At 40.5% G+C, this 14,984-nt stretch overlaps 1 protein-coding gene across 2 annotated transcripts in view; it reads left to right on the plus strand.

The window, feature by feature from the left end:
* Positions 1-14,984, plus strand: part of GRID2 (glutamate ionotropic receptor delta type subunit 2) — a 756,499-nt gene that overhangs the window by 618,282 nt on the left and 123,233 nt on the right. For both annotated transcript variants that reach the window (XM_074866754.1, XM_074866755.1), the window contains one exon: positions 1,237-1,549. In XM_074866754.1, the coding sequence (XP_074722855.1) occupies positions 1,237-1,549 (313 nt within the window). The remainder of the gene's footprint in view (positions 1-1,236; positions 1,550-14,984) is intronic.

Here is a 14,984-nt window from a genome sequence, read left to right on the forward strand (position 1 = left end):
GCAGCGTGATTAAAAGGATGTTTGTACCATGAGCTGCAGAGTGTTTTGCAGATGGCATTAAAAGAGCCCAGATGATTTGCAAATTTGATTCTAATCAGTTTCAGCTGCCATGCCTTCCCACTTAATATTTCACATCACATTTCTAAGGAACTAGTAATCTATGCTTTCTTTGGGCAAGAAGAAAGAAATTCAAGAGAGTTAATAAAATTTGACACAGTACTTTCAAGCCTTTGTGCTCTCCTCACCCCCTTCCAAAGGACCACACACTGCTTTAGGCACAACAGAAATGGATTAAATCAAATTAGTAGCAACTTAAAGTATTGTAAGTACTCTTTTTCATATTAAAATATCTAGAATTGACAGTCTTTTTGTTCAGTATTTGGACTTTTTAAAATGGTATTAATATGTCTGCTTTAAATACCCTTTCTTGTTTTCACTGCAGTTTTAATTGTACCTGTGAAAAGTAAAATAGCACCTGCTGTGGTTGTGCCTGGTGTCTCTGGAGGCCTAATACCCAGACATGCTGTGAAATACAATGATTAGATCAAGCAATGTTATTCATCCTCTTCTCATCTGAAATGGGTTCTTTAAATTACAAAAAATGTAAAAGCAAGTCCAAGATAGCTGCAGGACAGTTTGGCATAGAGAGCAATTGCTTAGCAGGAGGATATAGAGGAATTAATAGTAAAGGAACTGCATGGAATATCTGCTCTTCTGCACTTCAGACTCTGCAGCCGGAATTGATGTTTTTCAAAATTTCAAGTGCCCTCAGTGCAGTGGCCCTTTGTCATGATCATCATGTCATCAAAATGTTGGATATCATGTGGCTCTGTCAGGCAACTAATTTCCTCTGATTGGAAATGCTTTACACAAGGTCTCCCTTCTGCCACAATGGCAATGATGGCTTCAGTAAGCCAGGCTGAGAAAAATGCCCAGAAGTAGATTTCTTCCAGCTATTATCTGTATTTGAGTATTTTGATTCCTTGAAAAATAACAACATGGAGAGCTCATGTGCCCAAGTCTACCAAGTGAGGTTTGCTTGCAGAAACTAAGACACGTGGTACAGCTATTCTGTTCAAGCCTTAGTCACGTTTCTGTGTTTACATATATGATGCTTAAGACGTTGGCCTTGGCATCTGCTTCTCCATAAGTTTAGCTGCCATAAATCACAGAGGAACAAAGATCTTTTCTGTAGCTCCTACTTATGCATGTTGTTCTCTCTTCCTCTTTCCTTAGAGAGCTGATATAGGGATCTCTGCCCTAACCATCACCCCCGACAGAGAAAATGTGGTGGACTTCACAACACGTTATATGGACTACTCAGTGGGCGTGCTGCTCCGAAAGGCGGAGAAGACAGTGGACATGTTTGCCTGTTTGGCACCGTTTGACCTCTCCCTGTGGGCATGCATAGCTGGCACTGTGCTGTTAGTAGGGCTACTCGTCTACCTCTTGAACTGGCTCAATCCCCCGCGTCTTCAGATGGGATCGATGACCTCCACAACCCTCTACAACTCCATGTGGTTTGTGTACGGATCCTTTGTGCAACAAGGTAAGAGACAGAGGGAGACACTGCCTCCAAGAGAAAACCTGTATATTCTCCCCATTGCTACAGAGACCTTCCTCTTCCCTGCCTACCTCCCGCAGCTCATGAGGGACTGAAAGTACTTGTGCTATAGGGTTTCTAAGGCATTTGGCCGTGCAGTGTGGGAACCATGCGAAGTTTAGAGCACTACCTGCTAGCTTGTTTTGATTTGTAGTTGTCTAATTCGAGAAAGGTGATTTTTCTCTGGTGGGAAGAAGAAAAAGTATTTCTCGTCATCTGCTGGAAAATTATTCATAGTTAATGTGAGTGCTATCTTCTTACACAGGCAGACAGAAAATGTTGGGATTTGGCTTTTAAGCCAAGTTTAGACTAGTCACCAGTGCTAAATGGCAAAACACCCAGACAGTTTTTTATATTTTAACATGAATTTGGATGGAATGCTGTAGGTAAAAATATCATATTTATGTAACACTGGCAACATGTAATTCAGAAATTACATTATTTTCTGTTAGAATCAGATGACATCCATAAAAGCTAAAGGTATGCACAAAAATCAAGTATGAAAGTCCTAGGAGGGAAAAAAGCTAAATTAACACCACCATCCAAAAAAAGAAAAAAAGCCAAAGATAAGAATTTCCACAAGAGGTATGATTTTAAACACATTGATCTAGAGACATTACTTTTAAAATTATAATTTGCATTGAGCAGTGATGGCCAGCTGAGGAAAGCTGAAGAGATTGTTTCATGTTTGTTGTGGGGTTTTTTTAAAGAAAACCAAAGACTTCAGAGCCAGCTGAGAGCTACAAAAGTTTTTTGAATGTATGTGGGTGGGTTTATAAATTTTTCTTTCTGTCCAGAATATTCCCAGTATAACTGTTTAGGGAATCCAACTGTGAGAGAGCAGTTGGTCCGTTACAGAACTAGACTCATTACATCTGTCTGCCTGGATAGGTTAAAACTTGTGAATTAGTTTCTTTACTGCATGAATACGAGTAATTTTAAATAGGTTTATTGCTTGGTATTAGCCTTAGCATCCCTGCTGTACTCCCAACATCATTAGTCCCTAAAAACTTTATAGGAGACTTCCCAGTAAAGGTTTAAAGGAGACAAAGCTGATTTAATCACACACTTCAGTCTCATGAATTATTATCTGAATTGTTTGCCTTATGTCTATCCAAGTAAGCCTGTGTTGCTTGGTGTCCCAAAGTTTCCTAAGTCATAGGTCCAGAGTAGTAGCCCACAAGGGAGCCCTTCAGTAGTTGCTCAGCAGCTTACAGAGAAAAACGTTTTTTGACCAGTCAGTGAAAATGAGAGCTTGAAGGGGTCTTAAAGGGAAGCCTTGAATTAAGCATGAAGATGAGGAAATTAGATGAAAAGAAGTGGAATAAGATGACAAAAAAGCAGAATTCACTGGGAAAAAAACCAAAACAAAACAAAAAAAACCCCAAAGGAATTCGCTCAAGGAGATCTGTATCCACTTCCCATGGTAACAGGGTCAACTCAGTAAAACCTGCTGGTGGGACATGGCAGCTGGGAGCACCAAAACTGTTGTGGGACTTCAAAAAAAGGAATTCACCAAACTTGTAAGGTGAGAGGCATTTATTTACAGAGAGATCTCATCACCCTACCAAGTGGATTTTCAGCACAACTCTTTAGAATCTACTGGAATAATATAAAATATTCACTTGGTTCCTACTGAGTGAGGGGAAGCTATAGATACATCTCTCCTTCAAACAACAAGCAGGACAGTCCTTAATTTGCCAGAAGGAAAAATGACACGTATTTAATAGGGTTGATACCAAATTATGTGAAACTTACAGAGTGATTTAAATGTAAAGGCTCAGAAGACCTCAGAAATCCAGCGCAAAAGAGTAAGAGATCCATTTATAATGTCAGCCTGTATTTCACATTCAATTTGAATATAACAAAAACTGTATTAGCTGAAGCATTATTGTTTACTAACACTTGTGAATACAGACAAATGAAAGTAATTTCCATTGACAGGCTAACTGGCTATCCTTGTAATTTTGCTTCTGTTTTCACTCAGCAGCTCTTCATTCAGCAGAAAAATTCTGCAGGTTTTATTTGTTTTGGAATAGCAAATCCGTTGCTATTAATTGTGATTGGCATATCTTAAGTGTGGCAGCATGGGACATTTCAAATACTGTCACGTTCACTTAAGAAGTCTTTCAGTTGCTGATTTAGAACATGACAAGGTACTCATTTCTGTTATCAAAACATACAGCCAAAGATGCTTTTATATCCTCCACTGACAGAAACAAAGCAGCATGAACTGAGGATTACTAATGCTTTGACAGTGCTGAATTCTTTGTTTGGGGCTAGCGAGTGCATTCTGGCATCGTCCTCTTTCTTTCCTCTAGCTAGAGGAAAGATTTGCAAGCACACAGGCTGGCTCAAGACCTGCTATGACTCTGAAGACAAAAGAGTCCTTTGGTGCAAAAATACAAGTCACTCGTTAACAAAACTTACAACCTCTTTTGATTGAAACAGAAAGGACTTCTTTCACTTGTGTCTTCTGAAGTAGTTAAAAAACTCCACAAATTTTTTGCAGGTAGCTTCGGTCCACTGTGTCACTTTGTATGTTCTTTCAGCCTTAACTCTGATGTTCTGATCAAATTCTGTTAACAAGTTTTAACCTTTTGCAACTTTTGAAACATCAGAGAAAAGTACCAAGTCATTGTCCGTAGACTAGAGTCTATGCACAGACTAGACTAGAGTCTTGGCACAGACCAGCCCAATAGTTTTTAAGGCAGGTCTATGATGACTGTCATTCTCATTGCAAAATTTAAGTATTTTTAATTGTTTCCTTAAAGGTAGACTGAAAGTTAATGTCACTGCTTCTTACATCATTTAAACTTAGATCTTGAAGTCTCGGTACCATTTTAAAACTCTTGTAATATATAGGTATATTTTTCTCTCAGTTGCCCTTTTAATTTTATCTTCATTTGTTACAGAAATCACTGTGTATGTATTTATATACATTATTATTGTATTCGTAAGATTCATATGATTTTTGATTACAAGAGACAATTTTGAGGATACAGTTGCAATGTATCTGGGGAGGCTCAGTTCACAAAAGTATATGAACTGTGAAGTGGGGTTTTTTATGCTGTACTCAAGCCCTTCATTTAAACAAGAAATGATGGCCAGTGCATTGAAATGCTTTGTCTTATTACCCAATATACCCACTGAATCTGCAATATACTGTGACCAATAAGACAGAGACTTTTAGGTGATCTTGGCCATGTGGTGCTGTGGATTATATTAAAAATAAGTGCTTCTGACTATGAACTACTCATTCAGGCATGAGTTGTTCAGATAACATCTGTTATCTCCAAGTTGCTTATTTATGTCTAAAGATGAAGCAAATTCATAGGTTCAGACACTGGAGGATTTCCGTTATGTTGAAATTTAGTGACATGACTTCTGGATTTGTTCTTTTCCACTCTGCTCATATCAGAAAACTAAGTGGCAAATGCTCTGTATTTTGTTTCTTTTGGAAAATATTTTCTACCAGTTGGACAGAAAATGTTAAGGTTTCACAGAATCACAGAATCATCTAGGTTGGAAAAGACCTTGAAGATCATCTAGTCCAACCATTAACCTAACACTGACAGTTCCCAACTGACAGTTCCCAACTCCACCGTATCTCTCAGCGCTATGTCGACCCGACTCTTAAACACCTCCAGGGATGGGGACTCCTCCAGCACTGCCCTGGGCAGCCCATTCCAACACCTAACAACCCATTCTGTAAAGAAAAATTTCCTAATATCCAATTTAAACCTTCCCTGGTGCAACTTGAGGCCATTCCCTCTCGTCCTATCGCTTGTTACTTGGTTAAAGAGACTCATCCCCAGCTCTCTGCAACCTCCTTTCAGGTAGTTGTAGAGGGCGATGAGGTCTCCCCTCAGCCTCCTCTTCTCCAGACTAAACAACCCCAGTTCCCTCAGCCGCTCCTCGTACGACATGTGCTCCAGACCCTGCACCAGCTTCGTTGCCCTTCTTTGGACACGCTCGAGTAATTCAATGTCCTTTTTGTAGTGAGGGGCCCAAAACTGAACACAGGAATCGAGGTGCAGCCTCACCAGTGCCGAGTCCAGGGGTAAGATCACTTCCCTGTCCCTGCTGGCCACGCTATTTCTGATACAAGCCAGGATACCATTGGCCTTCTTGGCCACCTGGGCACACTGCTGGCTCATGTTCAGCCGGCTGTCAATCAACACCCCCAGGTCCCTCTCTGACTGGCAGCTCTCCAGCCACTCCTCCCCAAGCCTGTAGCGCTGCTGGGGGTTGTTGTGGCCCAAGTGCAGCACCCGGCATTTGGCCTTATAGAAGCTCATACAGTTGGCCTTAGCTCATCGCTCCAGCCTGTCCAGGTCTCTCTGCAGAGCCTCCCTACCCTCAAGCAGATCAACACTCCCACCCAACTGGGTGTCATCTGCAAACTTACTGAGGGTGCACGCGATCCCCTCGTCTAGATCATCAATAAAGATGTTAAACAGGAGTGGCCCCAAAACCGAGCCCTGGGGGACACCACTCGTGACCGGCCGCCAACTGGATTTAACTCCATTCACCACAACTCTTTGGGCCCGGCCATCCAGACAGTTTTTACCCAGGGAAGCATGTGCCCATCCAAGCCACAAGCAGCCAGTTTCACCAGGAGAACTCTGTGGGAAATGATGTCAAAGGCCTTACTAAAGTCAAGGCAGACAACATCCACAGCCTTTCCCTCATCCGATAAGCAGGTCACCCTGTCGTAGAAGGAGATCAGGTTTGTCAGGCAGGACCTGCCTTTCATAAAGCCATGTTGCCTGGGCCTGATCATCTGGTTGTCCTGCATGTGTTGTATGATGGTACTCAGGATGAGCTGCTCCATCAGCTTCCCAGGCACCGAAGTCAAGTGGACAGGTCTGTAATTTCCCAGATCATCCTTCCAACCCTTCTTATGTATGGGCGTCACATTGGCCAATTTCCAATCTGTTGGGACCTCCCCGGTCAGCCAGGACTGCTGGTAAATGATGGAAAGTGGCTTGGCGAGCACCCCAGCCAGCTCCTTCAGCACCCTCGGGTGTATCCCATCCAGTCCCATAGACTTGTGTGTGTCTATGTGATGCAGCAGGTCACTGACTGTCTCCTCCTGGATTGTGGGGGGGTTGTTCTCCCAGTCTCTCTCTTCTGGCTGACGAGGCTGGAATCCCTCAGTACAACCAGTCTTGAATTAAAGACTGAGGTGAAGAAGGCATTAAGCACCTCAGACTTTTCCTCATCGCTTGTTGCCAGGTTTCCTCCTGCATCTAGCAGGGGATGGAAGCTCTTCCTGGTCTTTCTTTTGCTGTTGACACACTTATAGAAACATTTCTTGTTGTCCTTGACTGTTGAAGCCAGATTAATTTCTAGTTGGGCTTTAGACCTCCTGATTTCCACCCTGCATAGCCTCACAGTGTCTTTGTAATCACTGTGAGTGACTAGCCCCTTCTTCCAAAAGCTGTAAACTCTCCTTTTCTCCCTGAGTTGCAGCCAAAGCTCCCTGTTTAGCCAGGGTGGTCTTCTCTGCTGCCGGATTCTCTTACAGCACCTGGGGACCGCCTGCTCCTGAGCCATTAAGACTTTCTTCTTAAAGAGTGTCCAGCCTTCCTGGGCCCCTATACCCTTCAGGATCGTCTCCAAAGGGATCCTTTCAAACAGTTGCCTAAACAAGACAAAGTCAGCCCTTTGGAAGTCCAGGATGTCAGTTCTGCTGCCCCCTCTCCTTGCCTAAGAATAGAGAACTCTATTATTTCATGATCGCTGGGTCCTAGTTGGCCTCCAACTGCCACATCATCCACCAGCCCTTCTCTGTTCACAAAGAGGAGATCCAGCAGGGCACCTTTTCTGGTCGGTTCACTCACCAGCTGTATCAGGAATTTATCTCCCACACATTCCAGGAATCTCCGGGGCTGGTCCCGCTCTGCTGTGTTGTATTTCCAGCAGATGTCTGGGAAGTTGAAGTCTCCCACAAGAACAAGGGCAAATTTCCTTTTCAGTGGGTTTCCTCTCTCTCTGTCTCTCCCTCCACATTTCCCCTTGGCTTCTCAGTTCGCTTCTTGCAGGTTTTGCTCTCTGCCTGCTTCACATTGCATTCTTCTTGGGTATCACCCGTGACTCCACTAGTCCGGCTGCTCATGTTCTTCCCCATTGACTTGGCTCCTCCCTAGGCATTTATATATTCAGTAAAGCTCAACAAAGAGAAGTGCAAAGTCCTACCCCTGGGGAAGAACAACCCCATGCACCAGTGCATGCTGGGGGCCACGCAGCTGACTGAGCACTGGCACAGGTTGCCCAGGGATATTGTGGAGTCTCTATCCTTGGAGATATTCAAAAGCCATCTGGACACAGTCCTAGGCAACTGGCTCTAGGTGGCCATGCTTGGACAGTGGTTATTTGGACAAGATGACTTTCAGAGGTCCCTTCCTACCTCAACCAGTCTAAGTGATATATTATAATGGTACATTATATAGTCTTTGCTCAACTTTTGTGCTATTCTATACAACCTCTTTTTTCTTTCTCTTCAGCCCTGGTATTGTTGCTACTCCCTCAAATTTTGCCCTTATTAGAACATGCCAATGCTGGAAACCTGCCATATGAACAGGGACCAAAAAACTGTCTCAGAGAGGAAATTAGGCTTGCTAAAATCTTTACTAAAAACTTCATCGAGATTAACTGAATCAACTTGCTGCAATGGCACAACGTCTATTTATACTTGCTGAGAAGCTAGTTTAATCTCCTGGAGGTTTTCTATTAGCTTCCTACTACTTTATGGGCTCTTGTTATGAAATACTCTAGAGAGCATTCAGCTCTTACCATCACTAGAGAAAACCAATGATTTAAGCAGCAGAAGTTCAGGATTTAGAGTTATTCCCAACCCTTTTTGTATAATAGATCAGTTTTTGAGACAGGTGAAATGCTGCATAATTTTTACCAAGAACTTGCAGAGGACTGTTCCAGAGTATTTTATTTCGAGAACAGCCTCTCAAATTTTGCTTCAGAATACAGCGATAAGCTTACTTAGTTTAATAGAATTCAACTGAATGTAGACAAAATAATGAAGTTATATAGAAAATTACAGTGTTTTGTATTTAACATGAAAAACACAATAGAAAGACTTTCTCTCTCTCTTATCCCACTCTGTTCAATTTACTTGGAATTTTTCTATAAGGAGAGGTATTTCTGAACTGGGCTGGCAGGATTTTAGATTATGCAGGTAAAGATGCAAGGCTCTGTTTCACTTGGAAATGTCTGCAAGAAAGACCATTCAGATGATTTTTTTTTTTGTCTATAACAGGAAATATCTTTAAAATAGATGAATCATTCAAGATTTGATAACTTCTCAGTGACTGCAACAAAACAAACATTCAGTATAGTTTTATAAATAGGGTTTGACCATAGGATAATAGGTGCTTGAAATATTATCCTCAAAAGTATTATTTTCTTCAGAGATCTTAATACTCTTGCTTAACCTAGCAAAGTTATGAGATGAATGATATGAAAGCATCACTGGTGGGCCGTCTTTTTTATCCCATTATGTTTTCCTTATTTTAAAATGCTGGTCACAACTGGAGGTTTTGATTGGTCATCAGTGGTGTCAGTAATGGCCAGTTATGTTCATAATGCCCAGTAAATGAGCACTGTTTGCCTTGTTTAAATTACATTTCACAAGAGCAATAAAATTGACTCCAAGCCTTGGCACTTCTAAGTCATTATAATACTTCTTGGATGGTGAAAGCCGCTCAGAATTCTCAGTCCTGTTCCTTGTATTACTACCCAAGGAGTGATATAATCCTCCTGAAATGCACTGCCTGCAGCGTGCTGTTGCTCAATAAATTACTCCATCTTCCTTATCTCACTCTCGGCATATCCCTATCAGCAGGAAAGCATTATGCTGTAACAACGTACTTTCTTAGTGACATTTTCTCTTGATTAACTGTACACCAATCTCTATGTATTTAATATTCAGAGGAAAACTCTAAAAGCATTTTGAAAAAAAAAGTGTTAGAAATCAATTATATCTTCACATGCTATATTTAGTGGTGAAACCTAATTATTTTTTAAGTTTAGAAAATCAAAAAAGATCCATTATAAAGGGTTTAGGACTATGACCTAGTTCCTAATTTGGACTCTGCATCTGATCTGCTGGTTGACTATAGAAACTTCAGTTAATATCTTATACATCAGTTCTCAGTTGTAAAATGGAGTTATTACCTATCTTCTTTCATAAAGAAGATTTTATATTTTCTGATAGATAGTTCTGATAGAAAGCAAAACTTAAATGTCAGTCTCATTATTTAACAATTTTAATTGTTCTTCAAACTAATTTCAGATCGTAACATATTCCTGTAACAAAGGGAACAGACTTGCTGAGCCTGAAGTGCACAGCACTAAGCTGGGAAAATGAAAGTCAGATATCAAACACATTAGGAAACAAACAAGTCTCCACATTTTTCTAGCACCAGCAGGTATATTTGTGACATTATAGTTCCAACTGTAACCATGAAACCCCCAAATTCTCATTCTGTTATATTAAATCCAGGTTTACGTATTAGTATGTATATGTACTTTCATAAAGTTACCTCTCTGAAGGGGGTACTCTAGCCCTGTGTTACCCATGTGCTTTTTCCACGTCTCAATGGTTTGGCCAGTCCTTTTGACAATATCAAAAAAATAAGTAAATTTTGGCAATTGTGTCCTATGTCTCAAATGCGTTTGAAAACTACAAATGATCACTGGAACTGACAACATATACTGAGAATTATTGTTATGTATACAGCACACATTTGCAAACACTGGATGTAGCTTTATGTGCATGACACTTTCAGAGGTTTATTTGATTGTATCTTTTTGAAAATGTAATTCCAAGGAATAACCATGCTCCAAGTAAAATGTTCAGTAGCGTGGGCAGTTGTTTGCAGCAATGTGATATCACTAGTGTTAAACTGCCAGGGGCTATGCTTGGATTTTCCCCTAAATTGAAGTTAAGACTCAGGCAGTTCTCAGAGACAGCTAAAATAATGGATTTCTCTATCTTGTGTGCACCTGCTTGCTTGAGTAATAGCACTGGGTACATGAGGCAGTATATTTAGAGATGTTGTGTCTGACACATCTTCTGTGAGGAGGTGGAGAATGAATGGCTTTGTGAAAGCCCAAAAAACACCTTCATTCCCCTAGGACTAGCTCCAAGCCTGATTAATTGACTGTGAGAAGGTAATGTCTGTCTGGCTATAGTATAAACGCTGATCAAGACCAAATGAGGCAAAAGGGAAAGTAAAATTTGATGTCTGTGGCATCTATCCATCTCTCTGTGTTCTTTCGAAAGCATCCTAAGGTGAATATTCTACCCAGAACAGTTTCTTTGTTTGTTAGGATTCTTCACATGACTTTATACTATATTTGGGTAAAGACTTCAGATTAAGTAATCAGTTCTGATGTTTCAGAGTTCACCTGTGTATAATACAGATTTAATTGAGGAAGAACAATTTAGCCAGGAACTGAATGTTTCCTGCATGGAGGAGGACCGTAACCCATATTTTTACCTGCAAAGAGGTTTAGAAGCTGAAGAGGCAAGCTTCATTTGTCCAGCTATTTGATTTTCCTGCATAGAAGCTTATGGTTAAGTTGTCAATTTTTGCCGTTTACGGTAGGGAGGAAGTGAGAAATGAATTTTAGCTTTATTAAAAATACCCCCCCCTCTGCTTGGATGACAGCAATTTCATCTATAAACTGATCAACCTTTTTCAGCAGAGGATATCCAAGGCACCAAATGAACATGAGTTTAGAGGGAAACCCATGGTAGTCTTCCATTTCTTTTCTGGTCTCTGGGGGGTCCCTCCTCTGCAGCAGCTGTGCCATGGCTGTATCTACCCGTGCAGCTCTTCTTCGTAACACCAACTGGTGGGTAGGTGCCAGGAAAATCGTCTGCAAACTGTAAAGGCAGGAGTAGCAAAGAGGTTTTGAAGCTGCTGCCAGGAAAGTCTCCCTTCTTCAGCTGTTGAGTTTTATTTCTTCAGACCTCTTGTAATATTAAAGTATGTATAAAAGGAGTAGGCCAAAACTAATATTGAAAGGAAGCAAATAATGATACCAAATTAAGCTTTTTATTAAGTTAACCAACCTATTGCTTTCCCTGATTGCTGCTTAGATGAAGGTCCACTCTCAGCAAATATGGGAAAATGAGAGCTGTTGGGTTTTTATTTATATTTTTATTTAGTCAGCTTCCCAGCATGCAAATTAAAGGGATTGCCTTCATTACAGCAGCATCCTGGTGTAGGAACCTCCTGCTGCTTAATGTTTATTCTTCCACTGTCAAAAGTGGAGGGAGGGATCATAAAGTAGGACTTTACCTTTTTAGTGCTTTTGAAGTTAGTGAGATGGTGTTGCGTTAAAAATGAGCGATACCTGATCTACCAGACAGAAACTGAGATGAAGGAACACATGTGGTTTTGGCTGAATAGTCTGCTTCCTTTGCACTAGGTTAGAGTAAAGATAACAGTGAATGGGGAAAGATAGAAAGTCTTCTGCAAACAGGCTGTTAAGGAACAGTGATAACAAATCTGTTGAGTGGGAGTGTTTGTTGTTCATGCCCGGATATACTTGCTAATAGAACATTTTTAGGTATAAGTATGTACTCCATTCTTACAATAGCTTCTTTCATTTCTATATCTAGCCACAAAGAGGAAAATACTCCGTATCCAGTAAAGTCATCTTTGTAGTTGCTTTTTACTTCTAACAAATCTGACACATGATCTTAAGCAGGGTGATAGCTGATTTGCAGTAAAAATGGGGTTATTCAACTTTCAAACATAAGCATTTGTATTAGTGATTTTTCATCAATAAAGGACATTATAGCATTATTCTCAGTGAAACTTAACAGGATGAGGGTTTTCTTCTTTCCTCTGTTCACTATGAACTGTCATAGTACTACTTCAGGTCATGTGAGTTTTAGAGATCACTTTGATAACAACATTACAGGATGTACCTGAAGTGGAATTTTAGTCTAAATTTTAAAATGTGTTATATAGGAACATAATTAGAGCTGCTGCATGAGTGATGATTGAATTCTGTAAGGTTAGGAGTTCATTGCAGAGAAGCACTCTGAAAATTAAAGGATAACTAGAATTAGTGACATGAAAACTGAACCAATGTATCCAAGATGTCTGTGATTCACTTGCTTCTGAAGTAGTCAGGTGCCACTCTGTGATGATGGATGCTTGGAAAGCTTGCAAGAACAGATTTATAAAGCATTACATAATACTTCTAAAATTCAAGCAAAAAACTATCTTTCAGTATGTGATTTTTTTAAAAGTTCCCCTCACCCCCAAAATCTGGAGTCACAGAGCAGTGCAGAGGTAAAAAAAAAGATGATGTGGGAAAGTACCTGTCAAAAGACACAGAGATTTTATTGGAATTATTGTGTGTCCTTACAGTCTCTGAATTGTCTTTTGTTTTGCTTGGTTCATAGTTGCTCAGTTTCAGCCAAAGGGGACTCTTTCTCCCCTGTGTTCATGATGTCCTCCCTGACAGGCTTTTAGCTAAAGCAGCACTTTAATACCTCATTAATGACATTGTTTAGTTTAATGTTAATTGTATGTACAGATGGCCTGGTTTTAGTCCATTGTGCACAGTTCGTTTTGCCATCCCAGAGAGTACTGCATATAACACTGTCAGTAGTCTATGGAAAGGCCACCACTATGCAAACTGTATGTGACAGCTTCTTAGCCACTTATGAATATCACAGAATCTAGGTTGGAAAAGACGTTGAAGATCATCTAGTCCAACCATTGACCTAACACTGACAGTTCCCAACTACACCAGATCCCTCAGCGCTATGTCGACCCGACTCTTAAACATCTCCAGGGATGGGGACTCCACCACTGCCCTGGGAAGCCCATTCCAACGCCTAACAACCCGTTCTGTAAAGAAATACTTCCTAATATCCAGTCTAAACCTTCCCTGGTGCAACTTGAGGCCATTCCCTCTTGTCCTATCGCTTGTTACTTGGTTAAAGAGACTCATCCCCAGCTCTCTGCAACCTCCTTTCAGGTAGTTGTAGAGGGCGATGAGGTCCCCCCTCAGCCTCCTCTTCTCCAGACTAAACAACCCCAGTTCCCTCAGCCGCTCCTCATATGACATGTGCTCCAGACCCTGCACCAGCTTCGTTGCCCTTCTTTGGACATGCTTGAGTAATTCAACGTCCTTTTTGTAGTGAGGGGCCCAAAACTGAACACAGAATATGTACCATAGATGATAATTGTGCTTGATTGTTTTAGGCTTTAGAGCATTTGAATACAGCCATTAGTAATAGAGAGATTGGGTCTCAGCATCTCTTGAAATCTAATCAGAAAGTTGCCAGTGTCCAAGGTTATTTATTAAGATCAGGTGTCGATATTCTCTAAACTAAGAGTAAGCATATATCATTTCGATGCATACACAGTGGCTGCAAGTGTAGTGCCTTTATACAGGCGTGCAGTGAGGTGCAAGCTTAAAAACACACATTGCAGTGCTATAGAAGAGGATCCCCAGAAACTACTTGTGTTTGTTGCACATGAACATTGAGCGCTAGTTGTGTTTGCCTCCACGTGTGTGTATGTTTAATTATATCATATAAAATTATTGTCCTATGTTGTAAAAGTGGTAATGAAAGATTATCTGGTCAGAGCTTCTTTTGAGCAAACAGCTGTTGGTAAAATTGCTATGTTTATTGTACAATTATTTATGGTTATGTAATTGAATGGTACTTTATTTGGTAACCCCAAAATTAAATTTGAAACCCTGCTAAGTATTCTGATAAAACAGTGCATTTCAGCAGCATTAATACAAGAGATATTGGCCAACTTATTCATTAGAGGTGGGAAGCAAGCCTCACGGTTCCAATCTGGTCATAGTTATAGCAATCAAAATATTTACTTTCAAATATCAAGATTTCCATGATATTTCAGCATCTGGATATGTCTAGTAATGCTGCATCAAAGAGCTCCCAGTAACTTAAGCAAATACAAGTAGACGCCTCCATTTTCAACCTTTAGCTGCAGTCATTACTCTTCTTTTGTAACAACAGCAGAAGAGGAAAACAAAATATACTTTTATGATACATTTTCCAGAACTTTTAGAAGCACTGTAAAGTCTATCCATCCCTTGTCTCTGTGTAATTATGTTGCAGAAGTCACTAGAGTGTATTAGCATGAAATTACTGCACGCTATTATTTGTAACATTTTATCTGTGATGCACTTTGATTTTCAATTGAAAACATCATATTTTGCTAATTCTGCTTAAAGATGGAATTTGACCACTGCAAAGTTGCTAATATCTGAAAGAAGTCATTTATTTTGTGGGTCTAGGCTTAAAAGCCAGGAATTAATTCCTATAGCACTTGAAGGTTCATACTGTAAA

The sequence above is a fragment of the Strix uralensis genome, chromosome 4 (assembly GCF_047716275.1).
Source record: "Strix uralensis isolate ZFMK-TIS-50842 chromosome 4, bStrUra1, whole genome shotgun sequence".
NCBI classification, from domain to species: Eukaryota; Metazoa; Chordata; class Aves; order Strigiformes; family Strigidae; genus Strix; species Strix uralensis.